Source organism: Lutra lutra, chromosome 12 (genome assembly GCF_902655055.1).
Source record: "Lutra lutra chromosome 12, mLutLut1.2, whole genome shotgun sequence".
Taxonomy (NCBI): Eukaryota; Metazoa; Chordata; class Mammalia; order Carnivora; family Mustelidae; genus Lutra; species Lutra lutra.
Window position 1 is genome coordinate 61,674,065 of NC_062289.1, and position 26,242 is coordinate 61,700,306.

At 49.0% G+C, this 26,242-nt stretch overlaps 1 protein-coding gene and 1 long non-coding RNA gene across 5 annotated transcripts in view; one reads left to right on the forward strand and one right to left on the reverse strand.

Moving 5' to 3' along the window:
• Window positions 1-19,246, reverse strand: LOC125082343 (uncharacterized). Of its 3 annotated transcripts, XR_007121953.1 has the most exons (5): window positions 17,505-18,181; window positions 16,927-17,134; window positions 7,223-7,252; window positions 5,075-5,362; window positions 1-476 (listed from the first exon to the last, which is right to left on the reverse strand). It is a non-coding gene; the product is annotated as an uncharacterized LOC125082343 (long non-coding RNA). The 3 variants fall into 3 exon arrangements; XR_007121952.1 differs by lacking the exons at window positions 1-476; window positions 17,505-18,181 and adding an exon at window positions 18,798-19,246 and having other exon boundaries at window positions 4,506-5,362; XR_007121951.1 differs by lacking the exon at window positions 1-476 and having other exon boundaries at window positions 4,506-5,362.
• TUBB6 (tubulin beta 6 class V) overlaps window positions 18,302-26,242 on the forward strand; it is a 17,217-nt gene continuing 9,276 nt past the window's right edge. The window contains exons 1-3 of one of the 2 annotated variants that reach the window (XM_047697831.1): window positions 18,302-18,437; window positions 18,828-18,936; window positions 20,549-20,659. In XM_047697831.1, coding sequence (XP_047553787.1) covers window positions 18,381-18,437; window positions 18,828-18,936; window positions 20,549-20,659 — 277 coding nt within the window. In that variant the 5' untranslated portion in view covers window positions 18,302-18,380. The remainder of the gene's footprint in view (window positions 18,438-18,827; window positions 18,937-20,548; window positions 20,660-26,242) is intronic. The other variant, XM_047697832.1, reaches the window with a different exon arrangement.

Sequence of the window (26,242 nt, forward strand, 5' to 3'; positions counted from 1 at the left end):
TCCAGGAGAAAACTATTTTTTTCCCATTGATTATGTCTAACCAATTATATTACAACACACTTGCGGTTTGATGACAAAAGTGAAAAACAGAACAATGTTTTACATTATTTCAACTTATTGCATTATGTTCCGTGGCTTGAAAATGAAAAACCAACAAGAGGAAGGCACTTACTAAATAATGGCATTCTAATAGAATCTAGAAAAAATCTAGAGTTCTTTCACAGGTTGGCTAATGACGGAGATACTGTATAAAATCTGGCCGTGTTAGAGAAGTCTAGAAGTCCTTTGAATGGAATTACTGTTGGTTTCGTAGCACTCATGAGCATGAAGAGCAAATGCCACTGAGGCGAAGAGCAGTTCTCCATACAAGACACCCAATGTCTATAGATGTCATTCCGTGTCAGACCATGGCTCAGACAATGGCATCATTTAGCTAGCAGTCACCAAGTCATACAGGGAGGTCACATGAACATTTCCTAAAAACCAAAAAGTGATTGAAAATTACTAAAATGATTTAAACAAATTATGCTACAACTTATATCACATGATTGGGAGTTTTGTAATACATAGGTTTTTAAAAAAGATTTTATTTATTTATTTGACAGAGAGTGAACACAAGCAGGGGGAGTGACAGGCAGAGAGAGTGGGGGAAGCAGTCTTCCCGCTGAGCAGGGAACCGAAGTGGGGCTCGATCCCAGGACCCTGAGATCATGACCTGAGCCAAAGGCAGACGCTTAACTGAGTCACCCAGGCACCCCTTATAATATAGTTTCGTTTAACTAGGAATAAAAATATGTCATTTTGTATTTTTTTTTAATTTTATCTTTGAGAGACATAGAGTGTGCACGTACATGAGGGAGGGAGGAGGCAGAGGGAGAAGATCTTAAGCAGACTCTGTGCTAAGCTTGAGCTGGACTTGGGGCACAGTCTCATGACCCTGAGATCATGACCGGAGCTGAAATCAAGTTGGAAGCTTAACCTACTGAGCCACCCAGGTGTCCTTCATTTTGTATTTTGATTGACTGAGTCAAGTTTTATGGTACCGGTGCCTGCCATTTTTTTAAAAGATTTTATTTATTTATTTGACAGTGAGAGATCACAAGTAGGCAAAGAGGCAGGCAGAGAGAGAGAGAGGAGGAAGCAGGCTCCCTGCTGAGCAGAGAGCCCGATGCGGGGCTCGATTCCAGGACCCTGGGACCATGACCTGAGCTGAAGGCAGAGGCTTTAACCCACTGAGCCACCCAGGTGCCCCTGCCTGCCATTTTTAAATATCATCCTGTGTTTGCCAGACAAACATGTTTTGGTTTGGTTTGGTTTGGTTTGGTTTTGAGCGTGTAGTTGTTTGTTACTGCAACAGAGCTGACTAATACACAAGGGATGCCAAAGCTGTGTCCAAAAACAGGTGGGAGGTTAGAGGAGGGGACATGGGAGACATGTATATTGCAAAACAGACATGTTTTCTTGAAGACGCCTATAAAATGCAGGTGCTAGTTCCAAGTTCTTTTATTTTACCAGCTGTGGTGACTTTGGCAGAGTTAACTGATATTGCTCAGATTTCATTTCTTCATCTGTAAAATGGGTATAATGTTACTTTTCCTTCCCAAGAGCAATGTTATAAGAATAAGACAAGGCTAAAACAGACTGAAAATATTAATATAAACACAAACAGTAAGGTTCTATTAAATAATGGCAGGAAGACACATAATTCCTGAGAGTATGAAAAAATAACAAAAATACTAGTAAAAATATCAAAGGCGGGTCACAAATGAGCAAAATAGTTTATAAAAACAGACACTCAGGGGCACCTGGGTGGCTCAGTGGGTTAAAGCCTCTGCCTTCGGCTCAGGTCATGATCTCAGGGTCCTGGGATTGAGCCCCACATTGGGCTCTCTGCTCAGCAGGGAGCCTGTTTCCCCCCTCTCTCTGCCTGCCTCTCCACCTGCTTGTAATCTCTCTCTGTCAAATAAATAAATAAAATCTTTAAAAACAAAAACAAAGTAAAAACAGACACTCAAATGAACTCAATTCATCAGACATGAGCAACAATTCCCTCAATGCTCCTCTCAAAGTTGACTCGTCTCTTAGGCTCCTGGGGAGACGAGATTTTCCTCCCTGCTGAGGCAAAGGGTCTTGCTGGGTTCAGGAGGCCCCATTATGGCGGGTTTGGTATTTTCACACCAAGCCTTCAGTGTGCATGCCTGGCCTGCCCTGGGCCCTCTCAGGGTGATCAAGATGAGAACACGACCAGGTAACCACGACCCCTTCGGCAGGGCCCCAGAGTGAGGCCTGTGGCCCAGGGCTCCCCTTGTCCCCCAGCCTGGAGCCACACGCAGAGCTGTCAGCCAGGTCAGGGGCAGAGTGGAGCGACAAGAAAAGAAAAAAAATGCCTGTTGTTCAAGCCACTGTGTTTTGGGGCAATTGATGGTGGACATCTCTCAGCAACAGCAAATGGCACCCACAGGTGCCAGAGTCCATGCTCGTCTTGGTTGTCTTGGCCATGGCGGGGGCCCCTTCCCTCTGCACAGCGCCCCTTCCTGCTCTTCGGGTGAGACACACACATCGTTCTTTGAGGAACAGCTGGTGCTCAGCTCTCCAATGTCTGGATGGAGCTGCCAAACCCAAAACCACCCGTGCATCACCCGGCCCAGGCTGGTCTAGCGGCATCCGTGGTCCCTGCCATCTAAAAAGCCCAAGAGACCAAGCCTCATGGAAACAAGAGGACGAGCACAGGGGTAGTGGGGTCAGGGCCCTCACTGTTCCCGTAGTCGCTCCTGACTGCCCCCCGCTTCATTCTGAGTCGCCATTGTGAACAAGGTTCAAAGCAGGAACAACAGCCACCCTGGGCAGCTCCAGCATGGAAGGGTCTCGCACAGGGAATTAGGTGCTCACGTCAGCAGGGGGGCTGGAGTCAGGGCTGCCTGAGCTCTGGTGCCCCTGATCCTCGACACACCCACTGGGTCCGAATGGGTCTGCTGGGTGCTGCAGGGCAGCAGGAGCAAGACGAAGAGTTCTGCTTCCAAACCAGTGCCCCCACCCCGCCCCAGCATCTCGCTGGCCATGTGCCATTTGCAACCAGAGTCCTTGCTGCAGGGAGGGCAAAAATTCAGTTCAATTGTCCAACCTCTCCTGAAAGGAGGGGAGTTTTAGACACCCACAAGGATTCTGATCCCCTTGTTGGGCCAGTCATGTTCCAAATAGCTTCTTTTTTTTTTTTTTTTTTAAGAATTTTTATTTGTTTGAGAGAGAGAGAGCATGCACAAGCAGGCAGAGTAGCAGGCAGAGAGAGAAGCAGGCTCCCTGCTGAGCAAGGAGCCAGATGTGGGACTTGAACCGAGGACCCTGGGAAGATGACCCAAGCTGAAGGCAGTCACCCAACCAATTGAGCCACCCAGGTGCCCCCCCAAATAACTTTTTTTAAAAAAATTTTATTTATTTATTTGACAGACAGAGATCACAAGTAGGCAGAGAGGCAGGCAGAGAGAGAGACGGAGAAGCAGGCTCCCCGCTGAGCAGAGAGCCCGATATGGGGCTCGATCCCAGGACCCTGAGAGCATGACCTGAGCTGAAGGCAGGAGCTTAACCCACTGAGCCACCCAGGTGCCCCCCAAATACCTTCTTTAAATTTTTTTTTAAGATTTTATTTATTTATTTGATAGAGACACACAGAGAGAGGGAACACAAGCAGGGGGAGAGGGTGAGGAAGAACAGGTTTCCTGTGGAGCGGGGAGCCCTACGTGGGGCTGGATCCCAGGACCCTGGGATCATGACCTGAGCAGAAGGCAGACGATTAATGACTGAGCCACCCATGCGCCACGTTCTATAAATTTTTTAATGTTTTTATCATTACAAAATAGTGATTAAGATGCTCATTATCATGATTACCTTGCAGATGAGGAAGCCTAAAATCTAGAATTTCAGTCCCTTTCTCAAAGTCCCACCAGTACCAGCCCAGAGACCTTGATCCACCTCTTCCTGCACCCCAGGAGCCCAATTGCTGTTGCAATTGGTGGAGCACATGGACCTGGAATGGGGTTTGGCAGGTAACAGGCATCATGCATGCCTGGGAAGGAAACATCTTTTACATTGAGGAGAAAGAAAGACGTTACAGAAATTCAATATACTGACCCATTTATTTTCCCATTTCGTCCTGGAAAAGGCAAATTAAGCCTTTACTATAAATCTGCCAGGAACACAGCCTTTTCTTTCTTTTCTCAGGAAAGAAGTGGACGGTCAAGGTTTCTTTAAGAAATGCTTCCACGTGAACTTGGGTTCAGGATCTTATGTATAATTTGCATATTTTAAAAGTTTCTGTATTGCCAAAAGGGTTTTTATTGATTGAGTAAAAAAAAAGATTTTATTTATTTATTTGACAGAGAGAGACAGCAAGAGAGAGAGAACACAAACAGGGGGAGTGGGCAGAGGGAGAAGCAGGCTTTCTGCAGAGCAGGGAGCCCGATGCGGGAGTTGATTCCAGGACCGGGGAATCATGACCCAAGCCAAAGGCAAATGTTTAACGACTGACCCACCCAGGTGCCCCTATTGATTGATTTTTAATGCTCCCTCCATTCCCGGGAACTATGAGTAAGGAAGCCCTTCCCTAACCACAGATCTGACCATGGTCCCCGGCCAATCCACGTTTCTGGAGAAAATCCCCATCTGCTCCCATGTGGCCCCAAGTTCAGCTTTCAGGCAGGGTGGGCTGCAGGGACACCCCGGGGTCTTATTACAGCTGAAGCCTGAGGCTTACACTGAGTACGTTCCCCTCTGCAGAGCCTCCTTGCTGTGCTGTCTCCTCTGACGGCACTAAGGTCCGCAGGTGGCCCGTGTTGCTGCCCCCCACACTGTGCTCCCCACTCAGCCCTGCCACCCGGGTCCTAGCAATGGCAGGGCAGAACTGCACTTAGCTTGTCCTAGAAACGGAAAAAGAACAGAAGGGCACCCACATCATGCCCCAGCCACGACATGAAAAAGGCTTCCTTTTTCCTCCTGGTATCCTTGCGCCACAATTCCAGCGTCCCCAGAACAACAGTCAAGGGCAGGGCTGGGCATCCGCAGCTGTCTGGGCGTCACCCACCTGCTGTGGCATTCCTCGGGAGGGTTGCTGCCTGCCAGGCCCTGTCGAGAAGGCAGATGGCCACATAAAAATAGTCGGGGAGCCCTTGAGGTGCCACTTCTTCAGCTGCTCTGTTGAGTGGAAGCCAGATGAGAGAGGGGACAAGGCATGGCCTCTGTTTGAAGCAGAGGCTGGCACTCAGTGTGTCTGTCTGGTGGGTGAGCGCAGCCTCTCGCCCAGGGAGGATGAACAGGAAGGGCAGAGAGACAATCTCACTCTCCAGGAAAGCCTTGTGACCCCCAGCTCTCCCTGGAATAAACACCAGACAAAAGAGGTCTTCCTGTTTCATCAGTTTCCAACCAATTCCATTGTAGCTGAAACACTGTTGCATTATGCCAGCAGAGATCCAGACCCTGAGCTCCCAGCCCCATTTCTTGTTTAAGAAGCTAGGATCTAGGGACGCCTGGGTGGCTCAGTTGGTTAAGCAGCTGCCTTCGGCTCAGGTCATGATCCCAGCGTCCTGGGATCGAGTCCCGCATCGGGCTCCTTGCTCAGCAGGAGCCTGCTTCTCCCTCTGCCTCTGCCTGCCATTCTGTCTGCCTGTGCTCGCTCTCTCTCCCTCTCTCTCTGACCAAAAAAAAAAAAAAAAAAAAAAAAAAAAAGCTAGGATCTAGGCAATGGGGAGTTACTCATCAGCAGACATAAAGTTTCAGTTGAGCAAGATGAGGAAGTTCTAGACATCTGCTGTGCAACCTTGTATCTATAGTCAATAATGATAGAGTGCAGAGGTGCCTGGGTGGCTCAGTGGGTTAAGCCTCTGCCTTCAGCTCATGTCGTGATCCCAGGGTTCTGGGATTGAGCCCCACATCGGGCTTTGCTCAGCGGGGAACCTGCTTCCTCCAATCTCTCTGCCTGCCTCTCTGCTACTTGTGATCTCTGTCTGTCAAATAAATAAATAAAAATCTTAAAAAAAAATAATGATAGAGTGCATGCTCTTGCTAAGAGAGTAGATCTCACTTTAAGGGCTCTTATTATACAACAAAATGAAAAAGCAGCAGTTAGAGTTGAAGAAGGAGTCACAGGGCACGACAAGTTACTTGGCCTCTCTCGGTCTTGGTTTCCTCCTCTGTAGCAGAGCGAATAAGACCTGTCTTGGGAAGGACGGCCTTAAACAAGGTACGTTGCTTAAAGCACGATGTTCCCTGTTCGGAGTACTGTGGACACGGCCCCAGACATGGCTTCTCTCCTGATCAAGTTAGTGAGCCCTATAGCCTATATTGGGCAGTGAGTCACAGAGACATTTCAGGAGGGATAAGCTGAAGAACTGGGAGATAAGCTGTCAGGGTGGGTGGAGAGCGATGCTTTCTGAATCACCAGGCCAGCTGAGAAGCGAGGGAGGGGCTGCCACGAAATTCCTGAGGACAGCTGAGACAGCTGGGAGCGGGTGGCCCCCAGTCTGAACTGAGCTGAACTCTCCAAAGCAGTCTCTTACTACAGAGGAGGAAGGATAAGAACGTCACATTGCTTTGGTCTGGCACTTTCAGGTCTGCGGGCATCTTCAGGTCTGTTACGTCAGGTGCTCCCAGCAAGCCTGCCAGGTGGAAAGACCCACCCCACTCCAGAGCCCCAGAGCAGCGGCCGCGGGGCTTGTTCCCTGCCTTCCCAGATGCCCTCCCCACACACCTGCAGAAGCACCCAGGGCCACGTCCACAGCTAAGATGAAAACTCAGTCCCTAACTAGCCCGGGGGTGGGGTGGGGCAGAGAACTAGGCACAGTTGATTATAATCAGTTGTAAACCATTCTGACTCTGCTTTTAAAACGCCATCTGAATTTATACTTAATTCTCAGAAAACCCTGGTAGACACATCTTTGTTCAGGAAGGCAAGGCTAAATTTTTCCTCATTTCCCATTATGATATTCTGGGCCCTCCCTCTGCACTGCAAATTTTCTTGCATTCTACTTTGTTTCCAATCATTTACTGGATGCAGGTGCCTAATGAGCTGTGTGCTGAGTGCTGCATACAAGACATCTAGTCTCTAACCTTGGGAATTTACAGTCTGGTCCAGGAGGGAAGAATTCTAGATGTGGGACACCTGGAGAATATGATCATGGAGACCGAGTGCCTGATACTGGGGTTGGGGCAGACTGGAAGTTCAATGCTGACTTACCTGTGTGGCGATGTCATGTCCAATGGGAATCTAGGACCAGAAAAAGAGCACATCATCTAATTATTCCAACCCGGGGGTGGGGGTGATGCACATTAACTTAATTTAATCCAAGCCACAGCAGTTAATAGCAAAAACCCCAACAGTCCCATTTGTGCTTTTAGTTGGGAAAGTGTAGCAGAGCTTTAACTATTTTTCCTGGCACTGTTTCATTACATAACAGCTCAGTGAGTGATAGGAAGGGCTGGAGAAGGGATGAACAGGTCCAAACGTTCTGGACACGTCCCAGGGCAGGGAGAGGCCAGCTGACACATGCCAGGAGGAGGCGAGGGATGTGGCCTGAGAGGCTCTGACAGAGGCAACAGGCAGAAGTCCCAAAGGTGGGAACGCCTGGGTGGCTTAGTCATTAAGTGTCTGTTTTCAGCTCAGGTCATGATCCCAGGGTCCTGGGATCTAGCCCCGTATCGGGCTCCCTGCTCAGCAGGAAGCCTGCTTCTCCCTCTTCCATTCCCCCTGCTTATGTTCCCTCTCTTGCTGTGTGTCTCTCTGTCAAATAAAAAAAAATAAAAAAATTTAAAAAAAGGAAAAAAGAAGTCCTAAAGGTGGACGGAGCAGATTGCCAGAGTTCCAAGCAGAAGATACAGGTAGAGGTGATGCTGAGAGGAGCAGGAAGCAAGAAGGACCAGGAAGCTGCACGGGGAGAGTCTCCAGGTCCTCAGGAGGCTCGGGCTGGGGGACCCACAGCAGAGTCCAAGTCACAGGGAGATAAAGTTCCACGGCAGGAACCAAGGGTCAAAATTCAGGGCAGCAATAAATTAAATTAGATCTTCTTTCTAGGAGTCAATGGACACAAGTTCAGACCTGTAAGATTTTTGTCACAAAAAAAATGTATCCTGGCAGGCATGCAAACGCTCATTGGATTCATCACGAACAAGATGCTAGCAACTCCGGTCGACCTCAGGAGGAGAAGGCAGGGGTCGCAGGAGGTCCCCAGGAAACCCCGGTTCCTGGGATGTGGTGCACATTAACTGGGATGTGGTGCCCGGAGGGTTGGAAGCATCATGTGGTCACCCTCGCTGCTGGGGCTTCCCAGCCTTGTTGGGAGACCCCAAATCTCATTAACACGGTCCCTTTGGGTCCTAGGCATCTAGTCGATTATTCTTGTGCTTTCCTGGGGCAGCGCGGGGAGGGTGTGGGGAGGGGGTCTGCTCTGCCTGTGCAAATAAGTCCCACTGAAATTCTCCTTCCGTGATGGTTCCCATATAACTGCCCTTCCTCGCACACTTACGGGCAGACTCATTCATTCAACTTCCATCACTTTCTTCCTTACTATTAACATGAAAAAAAAAAAAATGTTTCCAAGTCATTTAATAGTAAGAATGATGGCAATCACTGTTTATTCCCAGCATATCAAGTTATTATAATTGTTTCTTTTTCTTATTTGTTGCAGAGGTTACTAAAATTTCATGACAATTATAATCAGTCGTAGCCCAGTGTTTTGGATGCAGTAAACACTCAGCATTTGTTGAAGAAAAGGATGAATACATCAATGAATCATCAACACTCAAAATAGCATCCTATGACAGAACCAGACAGAACAGACTGATGTGGCTCCGACCTTGGAGCTTTGATCCCCCAGGCCCTGCCAGGGAGCTGGTCCAGCAAGGCAGAGGGAGAGTGCCGGAGAGACAGGCATGGGCGCTAACCCCAGGAGCAGATCCGTCTGTGGGAACACATGGCCGGTCTTCTCTATATTTCTCCTTTTCCTTTTACGCATGGAGGTCTCTCTCTTCCTTTTTGTCCTCTTCCTGCCTTCTCCTTTCTCTTCCCTAACAGAACTGAACACTTACTGTTCATCAATGAGGTAAATATTTGTTTGATGACAGGAATCTATCAAAATCCTAGAGGAGAGGGGCACCTGGGTGGCTCAGTTGGTTGAGTGTCTGCCTTTGGTTTGGGCCACGATCCCAGAGTCCTGGGATCAAGTCCTGCATCAGGATCCTTACCCAGCAGGGAGCCTGCTTCTCCCTCTACCTGCCGCACTCCCTGCTGTGCTCTCTCTAACAAATACATAAAATCTTAAAAAAAAAAATCCTAGAGGAGAACATAGGCAGCAACCTCTATGAACTCGGCCACAGCAACTTCTTGCTAGACTCGTCTCTAAAGGCAAGGGAAACGAAGGCAAAAGTGAACTATTGGGACTTCATCAAGAAGAATGAAGAATCTTCATCAAGAGGAATATTACAGCAAGAGAAACAGTCAACAAAACCAGAAGAGAACCGACAGAATAGGAAAAGATATTTGTAGATGACATATGAGATACAGGGCTAGTATCCAAGATCTATAAAGAACTTCTCAAACTCAACACCCAAAGAACAAATAATCCAATCAAGAAATGGGAGAGGACATGAATAGACATTTCTGCAAAGAAGACATCCAGATGGCCAACAGACACATGAAAAAGTGCTCCACATCACTCAGCATCAGGGAAATACAAATCAAAACCACAATGAGATTCTACCTCACACCAGTCAGAATGGCTAAAATTAACAAGTCAGGAAACAACAGATGTTGCCGAGAATGTGGAGAAAGGGGAACCCTCCTACACTGTTGGTGGGAATTCAAGGTGGTGCAGCCAGTCTGGAAAACAGCATGGAGCTTCCTCAAAAAGTTGAAAACTAGAGCTACCCTATGACCCAGCAATTGCACTACTGGGTATTTACCGCAGAGATACAAATGTAGTGATCTGAAGGGGTACCTGCACCCCAGTGTTTATAGCAGCAATGTCCACAAGAGCCAAACTATGGAAAGAACCCAGATGTCCAGATGTCCGTTGATAGATGAATGGATAATACACACACACACACACACACACACGCATAATGGAATATTACTCAGCCATCACAAAATGAAATCTTGCCATTTGCAACGATGTGGATGGAACTAGACGGTATTAAGCCCAGCGAAATAAGTCAGAGTAAGATAACTATCATATGATCTCACTCATATGTGGAATTTAAGAAACAAAACAGGATCGTAGGGAAAGGGAAGGAAAAATAAAACAAGATGAAATCAGAGAGGGAGACAAATCCTAAGAGACTCTTAATCGTAGGAAACAAACTGAGGGTTGCTGGAGGGGCGGGGGTAACTGGGTGATGAGCCTTAAGGAGGGTACGTGATGTAATGAGCACTGGGTGTTATATACGACAGATGAATCACTGTACTCTACCTCTGAAACTAATTATGCACTATATGTTAATTAATTGAATTTAAATTTTAAAAATAAATAGGTAATTAAGTATTTCTCTTTCTCTCTCATACACACAACCTTGTAAATCACACAATCACTTAAATTGATTTCTGTTTCATTTAACATAAATTTTTTATAGCCTATGACTGCAACAAAACAAAGTTGTCATCTGCAGTTCTAGAACTGAGAGATTAATGCGTTTATATGGTACGTACTTGAAGACAAACGTGCTGAGTGCCTGCTCTTGGGCAACCTTCTCATCAAAAGTAAAGACCTTTACATCCCCAGTACATAATCTGCCCAACAATCGGATAAGCCTGGAGTTATACCCCCCATTTCCCCAGGTGGCAGAGCGGAAACTAAATTTATTCTGTCCAATCTCAAAGCTCCACAAGGCACCATTCCTAGCCACCACACTTTATTAGCGGGACAGTTTTCTGCTCTAACATTCCCAAGGAGAGGATACTGCAGAAGTCACGTAGAAAGGGACAGAGAACACTTTGTACATGAAACTGTCAGGAGTGGTCCCCATAGGACGGGTGTGAGTAAAGTGGCCCGGTGGGGTACACAGACTTTTATTGGAGTGACTCCCATCACATTAGGGCTAACTCCAGGTAGAGGTGGCAGAAGTGTCCTTTCCTTTCTCAGGGACAGGCTGGGGGCCTCCCAGGGGCCACCTCCAACTAATCAGGGCAGGGCCCCATATCTTCATTCACACGCACACCAGACCTCAAGCCCCTGCCAGCTGAGCCTCTAAGGTATTTCTTCTTTAAGGGAAAAGCACAGGCTTTGTCTCTCTCTCAAAGAATTCCAGGCATCCAGAGACCAGGAGAGGAGGTCTGGGGGTTGGTGAGGATCTCCCTCTTCAAAAAGATTCTCAGCCTCAGATTGCAATGAGCTCTTTCCTGCACTGCTCCTCTCTGCCTCTCTTCTGGAAAGAGGGCTAACAATCCTTTGAATCATAGCATTTGCTCCAGTGATTCCACTTTTAGGGACGAATCTTCAGTTCTAAGTTCAAAAACATTTCATGCACAAAGATGTTTGTTGAAGCATTATTGACAGTAGCTGGAAACTGGAAACAACATGGATAGCCAAACAGAAGGGAATAATTAGAATATTCTATAAAATGCTGTGCAGTCGTTAAGGATGGTCTTTATGGAGGCCCCTGGGTGGCTCAGTCGTTAAGTGTCTGCCTTCCGCTCAGGTCATGGTCCCAGAGTCCTGGGATCGAGCCCATCATTGGGCTCCCTACTTAGCGGGAAGCCTGCTTCTCCCTCTCCCACTCCCCTTGCTCTCGCTGTCTCTGTCTCTGTCACATAAATAAGTGAAATCTCAAAAAAAAAAAAAAAAAAAAAGGATGGTTCTTTTGGAGCACCATACAAATGTGAAAAAGATACGCTTTCAAAGTTCAGTGTTTCAAAGCCCACGGGCCACACGAACCTAATTAAGTTTAAGAAAACTGGTTGTAGAATAAGACTGCCAGGACGGGTTCCTGGAAGGGAGGAGGTGGGTGATGGGGATTAAGGAGGGCACTTGTGATGAGCATTGGCTGTTGTATGAGGTGAGAAATCATTAAATCCTACACCTGATACTAAAATTACACTATACGTTAATTAAAAAAAAAAAGACTGCCAGGAAATGCATCCAAATGTTAATTAATTAATTAATGGTGTTTTGGGGCTTGGATTTTGTTTTTTGTTTACTTTTCAGTTTTTTCCAACTTTTGTGAAGCTTGTCTATTACCACCTCACCCCTTTTTAAAATTGTGGTTTAAAAAAAAGGGCACAGGGGCGCCTGGGTGGCTCAGTGGGTTAAGCCGCTGCCTTCGGCTCAGGTCATGATCCCAGGTCCTGGGTTCGAGCCCCACATCGGGCTTTCTGCTCGGCAGGGAGCCTGCTTCCTCCTCTCTCTCTCTGCCTGCCTCTCTGCCTACTTGTGATTTCTCTCTGTCAAATAAATAAATAAAATCTTAAAAAAAAAAAAAAGGGCACAACATGAAATGTACCATCTTCACTATTTTAAAGCATACAGTTCAGGAGCATTCAGTATATTCACAGTGTTGTGCAACAGATCTCCAGAATGTTCAACTTGCAAAACTCATCTACTAGTGTTTAGGGAAAATAATATAACGATTATTTAAAAAAATATAAAGTACGCAAGGCTAGCCTTGAACGTTGTCCTGATTCAGCTGGTTTTACAAATCCCAGGATGAAGGCGCCTTTTCTACCTGTCTCTGGCCTCCAGCCTAAGTCACCTGGCTGGAACATTCCGGAGCCCCTTCTCCCCGGGGCAGCTCCGCATCGGGGCCTCTGCCCCTCTCGGCACTTCTCTCCCCTCCTCCACAGCACCTGTGTATGCTGGGGCCTCGGCCCCTCACCCCACAAACCCTGCAGTGGGTATGGTCAAGATAAGGGGTCAGGGGGAGAGAGAATGAGGGAAAGGTCCCCTGAGTGTGTTCTCGGGGTGCCAGGGGACCCCTGGATGTTTGGACTCCAGGCCTTTGCATCTGGTCACTCAACCCCCTCATGTTGCTGAGGAAGAAGCTGAGACTTGAAGGTCATATAGGGGATCGGAGCCCAGGATTCTGTCACCTTACACAGAGCCCTTCCTTCTAGAACAGACTGAAGACTGTTATAGTAGGCACAGTATCAGAGAAAATGGTCAGTGTTGGAGCTGATTCCATGACTGGGAAAATACAAAGTTAGGTTGGGCTGGGTAAAGCCATCTGACCACAGCAAGACATGCTGCCATTTTTGCCACATTGCCACACGACAGGGCAACACTTCCATTACCAGCAGCTGGCTGTCAGGTTATATTTGTTACAAAGTTGATTTGTTACACTCAGTTCTAATGCATGAATGTTTATTCTTCATTGTGTACTTTATGGATATATGCTCACTGTTTGTTTGTTTTTTTTAAGATTTCATTTATTCATTTTAGAGAGAGAATGAGAAAAAACAGGGGGAGAGGCAGAGGGACAAAGAGGCTCTCCATCGAGCTGGGAGCCTGACTGTGGGGCTCAATCCCAGGACCCAGAGATCGGGACCTGAGCCGAGGGCAGACTCCCAACCTTCCGAGCCACCCAGTCTCCCTGCTCATTACTTCCCTAGAAGGAGGTGAAATGGGACAACCAGGTCACATTTTAGATCAGCTGGCTCTTGTTTAAGTTAGGAAAGGTGCTGATCAGTCACAGGATATGAGACCTGCAAGGGAATTTTTTTTTTTTTTTAAAGATTTTGTTTATTTATTTGACGGAGAATACAAGTAGTCAGAGAGGCAGGCAGGGAGAGAGGAGGAAGCAGTCTCCCTGCTGAGCAGAGAGCCCAATGCTGGGCTAGATCCCAGGACCCTGGGATCATGACCTGAGCGGAAGGCAGAGGCTTTAACCCACTGAGCCACCCGGGTGCCCCCTGCAAGGGAATTTTAAGATGACCTGGTTAACTCTGGCTGATGAGGAAACGGATTTTATTTAAACCCAGAACCTCCAGGATGCAGGGTTAGGAGGCACAGTTAACTTTCCGATTCATTTCCCACCTAGACCAGGACAGGCTGCCGGCAGCCCCACCCCATAGGGGCTCCCCGTGGCACTCCAGGGCATACGGCATTCCATAAAAACAAAGATATTCTCCAATCACACATCCCAAACCGGTCTTGTCTAGCAATGACCTATAAAACTGGATCTTTATTTTTGTTCCCAAGCCAAAACAAAAGCGTCTGGAGAGGGAGCACCATGGATGGGTGCCATCACGTCACGTGACCATCCCCATCCCCACTGCCCCCGTGAACCCGATCATGGAAATTCCGAGTGGGGTGGGCTGGGGGCTGTGTGCGCACATGCGTACATGTGTGTGTGCATGCGTGCGTGGGCTGGTCCCAGCCACCTGTCCTTTGGCGCTTCTCTTAGCCATCTCTCTACCTTCACGGGGCAGCGTCTGTAGGTTCCTGGCTCCCAAACCAGCAGGGCTCCTGCACAATGGCCCTTGAGTTACTGTTGGGGAGCTGGGGTTAGAGCCAAAGGAGCTGCGCCCCCAGCTACCCCGCCAACATCACAGGGGCTCTAGAGTGAATGGTGATTCTCCTCCTCCCTCTCTCTCTTCTTGCTTGACGCAGAAGGGAGAGAGACGGTGCCCTGATTTCAAAGACCTCCCGCCTTTGGAAGCCCTTCTTGGAGGTCCTTTTCCTCCCTTACAGGCCCTGTTTCTCAGTCGCGTGGAACTCTCTGCTCATCCATCCCATCTCTGTGCCCCGGGGAAGGGACAACAGCCACCACCATGCTCTAGGAGGCAGCTTTTTACCAGCAGATACTGAGACTGTGTTCAGGCTGTCTGTGCCCTCCATTCACTGGGCTCCTTCATGCATTGGTCCTTCCCCGCCCCCATCCCTTCATCTGAGAAGTTTACAAACCTATAGAAAAGTAGAAAGGCCAATACAATAATCAAATGAACACCTATTGCCAAACATGTTGCCACAGACAAGACGGTCTCTGCCTTGGGCGGTACCGCTCTAGGCATGGAGGCTGGGATGTGCCCACACCACTGTTTCAGCAGCCAGGACGGGAGAAGGCCCCCGCGCAAACGTCCCAACCTGCTTCCAGGGCCACCTCCCCACCCCATGGTGGACGGTGACACTGATGTGCACAAAGGGATGGCTGTGTGGGGGCGGGGGGGGTGCTGGGGTGCTCACAGGAACACAGGAGGCCTGTCCCAGCGTGGGATACAGTTGGAGGGGGAGAGACAGGGGGCAAGCTGAGAGCTGGGGCTGGAGGCTGGGGCCCTCCCCACTCCACTGCCACTCCTCATGCGCATCCCCGAGGCGTCTGAGAATCCTATGTTGGAACCTGGCTTGCCAGACAGGAAAAGGCAGGACAGAATGAACTCTTTAAAACTTTTGTAGGCTTAATTTATAACTCCTACATCAGGCACAGGTGTCCCATTGCTCCAGCCTCATCATGGTGAGGGCCTTAGCCATGGGGGCTGGGATCCTGTCACCCACTGCCAGCAAGGTGATGCCCACTCTGAGCGTCGGTTTTCTCATCGGCACTAACATCTGCCTTGGAGGGATGTTGTGATGATTCTATAAATTCTGTGGAAAAGCATGTGGATGTGAGCCTAAGTCACCTTAGTTACTCGCCCTCCTGACGTGGACGGTAGGCTGGTCTACAAGGAGTGTCCATCAGAAACTCCACCAAATCAACTTTCCCCCATCGAATCCTGTTACCAGCCATGTTCCTGAAGCCACTGACACCTCCTTTCTGGTTCCTTCAAATATCTTGGATGCAAATCCCCACCCAAGGACTAGCATTGAAAACACGGTTATTGCCACAAACCACCAAAGCTCCGGAAGAAGACACTTTTCTTTAAGCTACTTAGTGGCTTGATTCTGCAGGGGCTGTGGGACCAGAGCTGAGCAAAGACTCCCCCAGGAACCCGAGGCCTTCCACTCCCCCACCTCCCAACACTGGACTCAGTTCCAGGAGACGGAAGAGGGGAACATGTACTTGGAGTCAATAATTAAATGGAACAGTGGCCACAAAGAGCCTAAGCAAGGGTGCCAGCTACTCGGAAGAGGACAGCCAGGTCACCTCAGACTGAAAGTTTGATGGTGGCATGTGGGCATTGAGAAGGTGCAGGAGGGGACCAGGGCCAGGGGTGCAAAGGTTAAAGAAAATAATCCTTAACATCGGAAACATTTGGAAAACTCCAAACGAAAAAAACCTTTCAAGTTCTCTGCCTCTTTCCAACCACACACTCGTGAGGACTTCCCCAAGGTTTCCTTGTATCTAAAAAGAAACTGCTGGTGCAGGTGACAGAGCGTTGTCCCTTCCTCTTTGTGTAGCATTTCCATTTGGCCAGGGAGGGGGCGCAGTCCGGCCTTTCCAGAGTCTCCCCACCTAAAGTGCTCACACAGGGAAACTTATGCAGAAGTCTTTGGTGGATGTACATTTCAAACGAAGGTGCCACAGAACCAGAGCCCCTAGGATAATCCTTTCGCTTCACACAGGAATAAACTGAAGCTCAGAGAACTGGAGTGAACACAAAGCTAATTGGAAACAGAACCGGAATTGAATTCCAAGTCACCCTGACTCACCACCCAGTGGTCATTCCTTTCTACCACACAACACGGCCTGGAAGAGGGACTGTCACTCCCCGAGGGCCTAATTCATGCCCAGAAGTAACCTTGGTTACCCCTGGCATGCCTTAAGTGTCTGCCATACGGGTACAGGAGTGAGCGAGCCCTGCCAGCTAGAAGCGTCCATAGGAGTGAACTGGAGAGAGTTCTGGGTGTGTGGGTGTCTATGGTAGGCATGCCTATGGAGAGGGCTGACAGCAGAGGGGCCCAGGCTGGGTGGGGCAAACAAAGGGGGTGGGGGCAGAATGAGGGCAACGGAGGAGGGACGGGTAGGGGGCCAGAGCCCAGAGAGCCCAGATGCCAGCTCCTAAAATGAGGACTGTGTTACCTGCTGGAGGGTGAGAAGGGAGCAGGTGCCCAGGAGGGACTGTCCAGCAAACATGGGGAAGCGGGAGGACTGGAGTTCAGAGAGAGGTCAGGGCTGTACCATGTTATAAAAGAAATACGGAGCCATGATTTGCATAGGCAGAGTTTTCTCCAAGTCACCAGAGAGGGCTTAGTTCGTTCTGCTGAATTGGCCTGCTTTTCCGTGACCCCTGGAGGAGAGAGAGGCCCCTGTGATTAAACTTTCCCTCTAGCGTCCTCACTCGTCCTGCATTTAAAGAAGGGGCACACAGGTACACCTCGCTCGGAAGAGCAAAAGGGACACCCCCATCCCCAGGAGTAGGGAAGGTGAAGGGGCCAGCAGAGGTCGAAGGCAGCCCTCTGCCCCTCCTGGGGCCAAAGAGCTTTTTCATCCCTGACTCCCGATGGAGAGGCTGCGTAGACAACTGTGAAGGGGTGTGCGTGCGTGTGTGTGCGCGTGGGTGTGCGCGCGCGTGTGTGTTCGCTGTCGGATCCAGCCAGGGATTCACTTTAACTAAATCCCACTACAAAAGATTCCGGGTCGTCGGAACCGAATGGTACGTGTATTCCGAGACGCACAGGCAGGAAAGCAAGGCCTTAAGAGCCAATGCCCTAGGTTCAGCGAGGAGGACGAGTGTCAGAGTCACGCCCAACACTCCACTTTCGTGTCCCAAAGCCCGTCTCCCTGCAGGGTTTGCCCCGCAGCGCGGGCGGGGAGCCGGGGCGGGGGGCGCGGGGGGACTGTGAGCACCCACGGCTGCCAAGCGCCCCGGCCTGGCCCGGCCGGCCTCCGGGTGGGCCCCCGCCTGCCCACGACGGCTCAGCGGGAAGGGTCTCCCTCCCTGGAGGGTCAGCAACAGGGGTGTGAGCTGCAAAATGGGGAAGGCGACCGGCCAGAACCGTGTCCTTCCCGTCCGCCTCCCTACTTTGAAAGTCCCCAACGTCTAACCCTATCTCCGCCCCCAAACCCGCTTCAGTAGGTTCTTTTCCCGGCCTGACTTCCCCAGCAAGGGGTCCTCAGTTCCTCTTTCCGTTCTCCCTCCTGGGACAGAACCGCGTGGAAGCGGCCCCGGGAAGATGGCCCAGGGGGAGGCGAGCCGAGGTGGGGCGCCGGCAGCGGGGTGCCCGGGGCGCGAGGCCTGGGGCGGGGAGGAGGAGCGGAGGCAGGGAGAGAAGGGAGGCCCAAGGCCCGCCAGGACCAGAGGAGGCGCGGCCCGGGAGGGCGAGGCCCGGGGGTGGGGGCTCCGGAGGCGCTGAGGGGAGCGGGGGCGGAGGGGGCGCGGCCGGGGAGGGCGAGGCCCGCGGCCATTGGTCGGGCTGCCAGGATCGGGGGTGGAGAGCAGGCAGAGGGTCGAGTCCCGGGGAGCGCGCCGCGGGCCCGCAGTCGCCGCAGCGGTTCGAAGAGCGAGTGCCCTGAGCGCAGAGCCGGCGCCCGCCATGAGGGAGATTGTGCACATCCAGGCGGGCCAGTGCGGGAACCAGATCGGCACTAAGGTGGGCCGGGCACCGGGCTCCCTGAGGGTGGGCAGCGAGCAGGCCTAGGGTGTCGGGGCTTGACCCCTCGGTGCGGGCGCCGCGGTGCGCACCCTCTGTGCGCCTCGGTCCTCGGAGCCCTGTCCTGCCCTGCGCTGCACCCGGGAAGTGCTTGGAGGAGTGGCGCGGCCGAGGAGGGGGCGTCACAGCCAGGAACCCCCCCCCCCCCCGCCCCTCATGCTACCCACACCCCAGCTGGGAGCGGCGGCCGGCGGCTCAGGCGCGCCTGGAATTCGGCAGCCGGGCCCCGCGCACCCCGCCCCGCCGGGCCAGCGGTGGCGTGAGCCGCGGGGGAGGGCGCCCTAGGCTCCGGGTTCTCACCGTCTGTTCCCCCGCCTTGCCCTTCTCAAGTTTTGGGAAGTGATCAGCGATGAACACGGTATCGACCCAGCCGGAGGCTACGTGGGTGACTCGGCGCTGCAACTGGAGAGAATCAACGTCTACTACAATGAGTCATCCTGTGAGTAGCGCGGCGCCGCCGGGACTCCGCCCTTCGCCGTCGGACCCCGCCGTCCCCCTCCCAAACCCTCGGCCGTCCCCGCCCAGACCCTGGCCGTCCCCACCTCGGTTTCTGGCCACCCCTCAGGAACCCTAGCCATTCCGCCCCGGGCCCTCGGCCATCCCCGCCTGGACCCTGGCCATGCCCCGCTTGGACCTGGGCCATTCCCCTCCCGGACCCGGCCTTCCCCCTCTGGGACCCCGGCCTTCCCGAGTCTTCGCCAATCGATCCAAGGTTAGCTCTCAGGATAACGCCCGCGCTCGAGGGTAGTTTGCCCTCGGAAGTTTTCCCGGGATATAGCAGGATGCCCGACTCCTTCCTCTCGCGCCCTGGGGCGGGAAATCCACCGTCAGTTTCTTTCAAACAACCGAATTTGACCTATCACGGAGTCTGAACTCTTGAACCAGACAACCCGTTAGTGTTGTGAAATCACTTACTGGGTCACGTACGACTTTCTGTTTTGTTTTGTTTTTCGGTTTAAAATATATCTCCTAATGGAGATTCTTGGCTAAAAATCTGAAAAGCACCCACGTTAAGTGACTTATCTGACCTTTTACCAACGTCCAAAAAGCGTTCTATGCTCTCAATTCTGGATCATTGGTGGAGTGCAGTAAAAATTCCAAGCTGTGGCATATCCAAGTTTGGGAATAATCTTACCTCTGCTCTGGGTACCTAGGTATATATTGTGGCTACATGTATATGTTATTTGTTACAGCTTTTATTATAAAAGTGATAAGTGCCCTTCACTAAACAACATCACACTAAGACTTTGAAAGGACACCCAGAAAATGACAGACGCATGACATATGTCCCCAGAAAGAATTACTCCCGTTTTTGGAGTCACTTGCTGTTTGTCCACACAAGAGCTGTGAAGAGCAGGATACATAAATCACTGGGTTTTATCCATCCAGCAGCTAGAAGGAAAGATCTGGACCAGCAGGGCATAGAATATGAAATTTCAAGATAGCCCTCAGGAAAATTCCAGTTAGGTCCTGCTTGTTAACTTGCTTTCTTCAGTCTGAGTGTGTGTGTGTGTAGCGGGACAGGAGTTATAGGGCAAATCCTGTGTGCAATCCCAAGTTCCTGCCCAATAGGCACTCGTTCTTGAATGAGAGTGCATCCCAGAAACGGCCCCATAACCAGGCGCTCACACTACATCTTGGGTTCATGCATGTGTGTGCATGAGGGAGATGCCAAAAAGTGGAAAGAATGTCAGAGCCACACAGCGATTTGCTGCAACAGATTTCCATGGAGCTCAAAAAGTAAAGCTTCCCAACAGGAAAGAGGTGTCAGGGTGAAGTGGAAAATACAGAAGGCAGGAAGTCAGGAGACCTGATTTCTCATCCTGCTTATTCCTGGTACTTCCTCTGCCCATTCATGCTTGGGCTGGTTTCCTCATCAGGACAACATCAGCTGGTACGGTGTTCCCCGGGTCCCCTCCCAGCACTAAGGTTCTGTCACTGAAGAGACCCTGCTTCCTACCATCTGGGCAGCTGGGGGGACTCACTGTGGGGCAGCCCATGACCCTGGAGACCAGAAAGTGACCTTGGGCGTGGGCTTTGTTCTCTTCCAGCTCAGAAATACGTCCCCAGGGCTGCCCTGGTGGACTTGGAGCCGGGCACCATGGACAGTGTGCGGTCTGGGCCTTTCGGGCACCTCTTCCGGCCCGACAACTTCATCTTCGGTGGGTTCCCTCTCTCCTGCTTCCTTCTGCCTCCCCCCCCCCCATACATCAAACTGATATATGTGCGAGATTAAAAGACAAAGAAAAGCTTAGGATGGAAATCAGCAGTCCCCAGTGTAATGCCAACGTGCTGCGCCTTTTAATTCTCGACTTTTCTTTAGGAAAGTAATCTCTGTATCGCTAAAGGAAATTCTTGTATCGATAGTTCTTGGTTTAACAGATTTTTTTAGACATTAACTTCTTTCTTCCCCTTATAAATGATCATAATATGATGATAATCATTTGTTGGTTCTTGTGTTGCTCATCTTTCAATTGTGATGTGTTTATTATACCTATGTTTCTTTCTCATTACCTCAAGGCAGTTCCTCTCCTTTCTTCCCAAAGGTCGGCACCATGTGAATTTTGTTTTGTTAAAACTGGGTAAATCCTTCCCTCCTTTCTTCTTCCTAAGACATGATAAAACACCCGTCCCTCTGCAAACTCCAAAAGGAAAAAAAAAATTTAAGATTTTATTTATTTGACAGAGAAACCCAGCGAGAGAGGAAAGGGAACACCACCAGGGGAAGTGGGAGAGGGAGAAACAGGCTTCCCACCGAGCAGGGAGCCCAATGCGGGGCTCGATCCCAGGACCCTGGGATCATGACCTGAGCCAAAGGCAGACGCTTAATGACTAAGCCACCCAGGTGTCCCCCAAAGAAAATTACATAACATTAAATGAAGTGATACTGTTGGTGCTTCTGGCCTCCATCACCCTATAGACATAGTTTTTAGAATCAAGATTACTTGACAGATACTCACAGACGAATATTCAAAATCTGCAAGTAGAGACAGAATCCTGAAAGATTTTATTGGTACACAAACTGATGACTCTGTAGCAGAGTCAGGCAGTGGCCTATTTCAATGTTACATACCGCGTCAATTAGATTCACTGATGTTCTTTCTCAAAAATTACCAGTGTAATTGAGTAAGAAATGTGCCCAGAGAGAAAAATACTACTTAATTAACAGAAGTACCTCAATCAACCAAGCACAGTTTCAGTGTCTGTAAAAGGCAAAATGTCTTACATGGAAATGAGAGAATCTTTTTTTTTTTAAATATTTTATTTATTTATTTGACACACAGAGAGACAACAAGAGAGGGAATACAAGCAGGGGGAGTGGGAGAGGGAGGAGACTCCCCACCGAGCAGAGAGCCTGATAAGGGGCTCCATCCCAGGACCCTGGGATCATGACCTGAGCTGAAAGCAGGTGCTTAACGACTGAGTCACCTAGGCGCCCTGAAATGAGAGACTCTTAAGGCTGATTCAGGGCTTCAAGTTACCGTGATATAGAAATTAAATCTATCAAAGATCTGCTTTCCAACCCCTTCCTCAAAAGGCACCAGATAGAGACGATTTCATTGAGGGTAACAGGTAGTCCTATTTAAATCCTATATATCTAGATTATCTCGTACACAGTAAGTGCTTGATAGAGGCGCCTGGGTGGCTCAGTGGGTTAAAGCCTCTGCCTTCGGCTCAGATCATGATCCCAGGGTCCTGGGATGGAGCCCATCTCTCTGCTCAGCAGGGAGCCTGCTTCCTTTCCTCTCTCTCTGCCTGACTCTCTGCCTACTTGTGATCTCTGTCTGTCAAATAAATAAAATCTTTAAAAAAAAAAAAATAAGTGCTTGATAAATATTAGCAACATCCTAGGAAGGCAAGGATGATTCAACATGGAGAAGTCTGCTAATAGATTAAGAGAGACAGCATCTTAATAGGTAACCCAAAATATTTGATAAAATTCAGTATGTATTCCTGACTTGTTCAGGACAAAAACCCTTATGTGTAAGCTGGAAGTAGACAGATACTTTCTCTGTTTAACAATTATCTACCAAACCCATAGCAACGTCACACTCCCTGGGGAAACATTAGAAGAATTCCACGCAAAGTCACATATGAGAAAGAGATATCATTGCCCCTACTATTAGTCCATGTTTTGAAGGTTCTAGCTGGTACACGAAGACCAGAGAAGGAAAGGAGATAAAGATCATTTAAAGGAAGAGACAAAATTGTTATTTGAAGGTAGACTGATTCTCTGGGATTTTCCAGATAGGCTGTCCAATGAACAGTGACTGGCACTTACAAGACCTCGATAAGGCAGCTAGACACAAGATAGACATTATTGCTATCGGGTGACCAACTGTCCTGATTTGCTTGGGACTGGGGGGCTTCTCAGGACACTGCCTGCTCAGTGCTGAAACTGGTCAACTCCCAGGCAAACTGGGACAAATTGATCTCCTTCAAGGCAATAATCAATTATAAAATATAATGGGAAAATATCTTATTCACAGTAGCAGTGAAAGTTATAAATACCTAGGGACAAAATTTACCAGTAATTGGGAATGAGGAGGAGACAAGACATTGGTCAAACAAGACATTTTTCTCCCAACAGACTGGGTAGTACTTTAAAAACCAACAGCTAGCTAGGTTGTCTGGGGAGACTGAGTTGTGACCCTTGTCAGAGAGGAGCTTAATGGATTCAGCAACTCAGGAATCTCGATTCAACAGTTTCAGTTCAAGGAATCTGTCCGGAAGAAATGCTTGCACATGCAGAATGGACATTGTGTACTGGTTTCTAGAAGAGCTGGACCCCTTTGCCGTCCCCCACCCTCTCACTCTTACCACTGGCTGGTGTCTGTCTCGGTCGGTTCCATGGACTGCTCCCTCAGCACCTGTGATGCAGCCTTGACTGGGAGAACATTCAGAGTCTGTATGCCCAGGAAAAAAGGACGACCTCCCCCGGGCACTGGTCTTGACACAGATCAACGCCATCTTTCTCTTACTAAGGGGTATAGATTCTTAGCAGCTGTAGAATCTTCCTGGATGCACCGCTTGGCTAGGTTACTGAGTTCAGGGCACCAAAAAGAGAGAACTGAATGGGGAGAAGGGAGACTTGGCAGCTAATTTCAGCTCTACCACCTCTGGTGTTATCAGTTTACGTTCTTGGGGCTCCTTTGGCTTGACGGTCTGAGGAACGAGGGGCCCCAAGCATCCAGGCCTCTGTAAGAATCTGAAGGAAGCAACGGCCTGTCTCCCCCACACGCATAGAAATACACCTGCACATAGAATTCGGCTCAGTTTCTTCCCTTGAAGGTTTTTTTTTTGTTTGTCTTTTAAGATTTTAATTATTTATTTGAGAGAGAGCAAAAGAGCACAAACAGGGGGAGCAGCAGAGGGAGTAGCAGGCTCCCTGCTGAGCAGAGAGCCCAATGCAGGACTCAATCCCAGGACCCCGAGATCATGACCTGAGCCAAAGGCAGACACTTAACCATCTGAGCCACCCAGGTGCCTTCCCTTGGAGGTTTAATTGACTTTTGGTGAGAGTCTGAGAGGATAACTAAAGTTTCGTGAACCTGGATTACAGTTGGCGGAATCTGCCTCAGACTTAGTAAATTTTACCAAACAAAATTAATAGATTTCGTCATTAAGAAAAGTATACAGTTGGGGCGCCTGGGTGGCTCAGTGGGTTAAGCCACTGCCTTCGGCTCAGGTCATGATCTCAGGGTCCTGGGATCAAGTCCCGCATCGGGCTCTCTGCTCGGCAGGGAGCCTGCTTCCCTCTCTCTCTCTCTCTCTCTCTGCCTGCCTGCCTCTCTGTCTACTTGTGATCTCTCTCTGTCAAATAAATAATAAATGGAATCTTTAAAAAAAAAAATTAAAAAAAAAAAAAAGAAAAGTATACAGTTGACCCTTGAACAACACACAGGTTTAGGCGTGCTGACCCCTGCACAGTCCAAAGTTTACTACAATTTTTGACTCCCCGAAAACTTAACTACTAATAGCTTACTGTTGATTGGAATTCTTACCGATAACATAAAAATCGTTTAACACCTATTTTGTATAGTCTGTGTATTCTGTACTGTATTCTTATAATGAAGTCAGCTAGAGAAAAGAAAATGGTACTAAGATCATAAGGAAGAGAAAATACACTTACAGTACTGTACTTAATTTATCAAAATTCTGTGCATAAGTGGACCCATGTAGTTTAAGCCCACCCCCCATAGTTCAAGGGTCAACTGTACTTGATTTTTGATGGACAGCGCATGGTAGGAAACGCAGAAGTGCATAAGGCATGTTCAGTGGGAAGTGGGCCCCTCCCTTCTCTGTCCAGTTAGTCCTCTCCCAGCAGGCCAGGTCCTGTTGCTGACCCTGTAAGGAGGCCTTCCTGGGGCATATACATGTTAGAATCGAATACATGAACTTGTGAGTTGTTTGTTTTTTAAAGATTTTTATTTATTTATTTATTTATTTGAAAGCGTGAGAGGGAGCATGAGCAGGGGATGATGAGGGACAGTGGCAGAGGGAAAAGCAGACTCCCCACCAAGCGAGGAGCCCGACATGGGGCTCGATCCCAGGACCCCGAGATCATGACCTGAGCCGAAGGCAGATGCTTAACTGACTGAGCCACCCAGGAGCCCTGGGAGTTTGAGTATATGAACACATGGTGGAGATCTCTTTATGTGAAACACATGGCTTTCCTGCTTCTAGGAAGGATATAAGACAATGTACAGTAAAGACAGCCATCAAACGTTGCCGTTTAAAAGAGAGTGGACTGAGAGTTAATTCAGTTGCAGGTGAGAATTAATTTATGCTCTGGGTTTCTGGCAATTACATTCAGCATAGGAAGCCCAGGACATGGCGGTTGTTATGAAAGGGACTATACCACTCTTAAAAAGGGAGAGCCCCCTTCATTTTACATTATTTGTGTTAATTTATTTGATTTTTACACTGCTTTTTTAAACAAATCTCATTAAAAATTAAGAACTGGGGTAAAAGCATTATTCTGTGTGATCATCATCACCTAATAATCATTGGCATTGAGGTATTTTTCTAACTTTTCTGTTTGCTGATTTTCCTTATTTGTAAACACTATCACTTAGATCTTTTTTTCCCCACTGAGTATTATACTTAAGCCATATTCCATGTTAATTATAGTTTTAAAATCTATAATCTTCACAATGGCCAATAATCAGGGAGTCATTTCTTAGCAGATTTTGCTCTAAGAAAGAATGTAATATATAGGGACGCCTGGCTGGCTCATTCGGCAGGGCGTGCGACTTTTGATCTTCAGGTGTAGAACTTACTTAATTAAAAAGAAAGAATGTACTAACATAGAATCGAGACGCTCCCATCTTGGTTCACATAAATTGGTCTGGGTTTCTAATTCTGATCACAGAATAGATCCTCAAAAGTAAAATGACTGGGCCAGAGCCTGTTAACATATTTAGGTCCATTATACATTTTGCTGTAATCTTTCTGTTGAATTAATGCCACCGGCAGCGTTGAGAGCGCAGTTTTTGCCTGAAATTAAACTTTTAAAGAAACTTATCAACTGAGGGACTTTGAGCACTATAATTGACAATGCTTTTAAGAAATACTTTAGAGGAGGGGAGCCTGGGTGGCTCTGTGGGTTAAGCCTCTGCCTTCGGCTTAGGTCATGATCTCAGGGTCCTGGGATCAAGCCCTGCATCAGGCTCTCTGCTCAGTGGGGAGCCTGCTTCCTCCTCTCTCTCTCTGCCTGACTCTCTGCCTTCTTGTGATCTCTG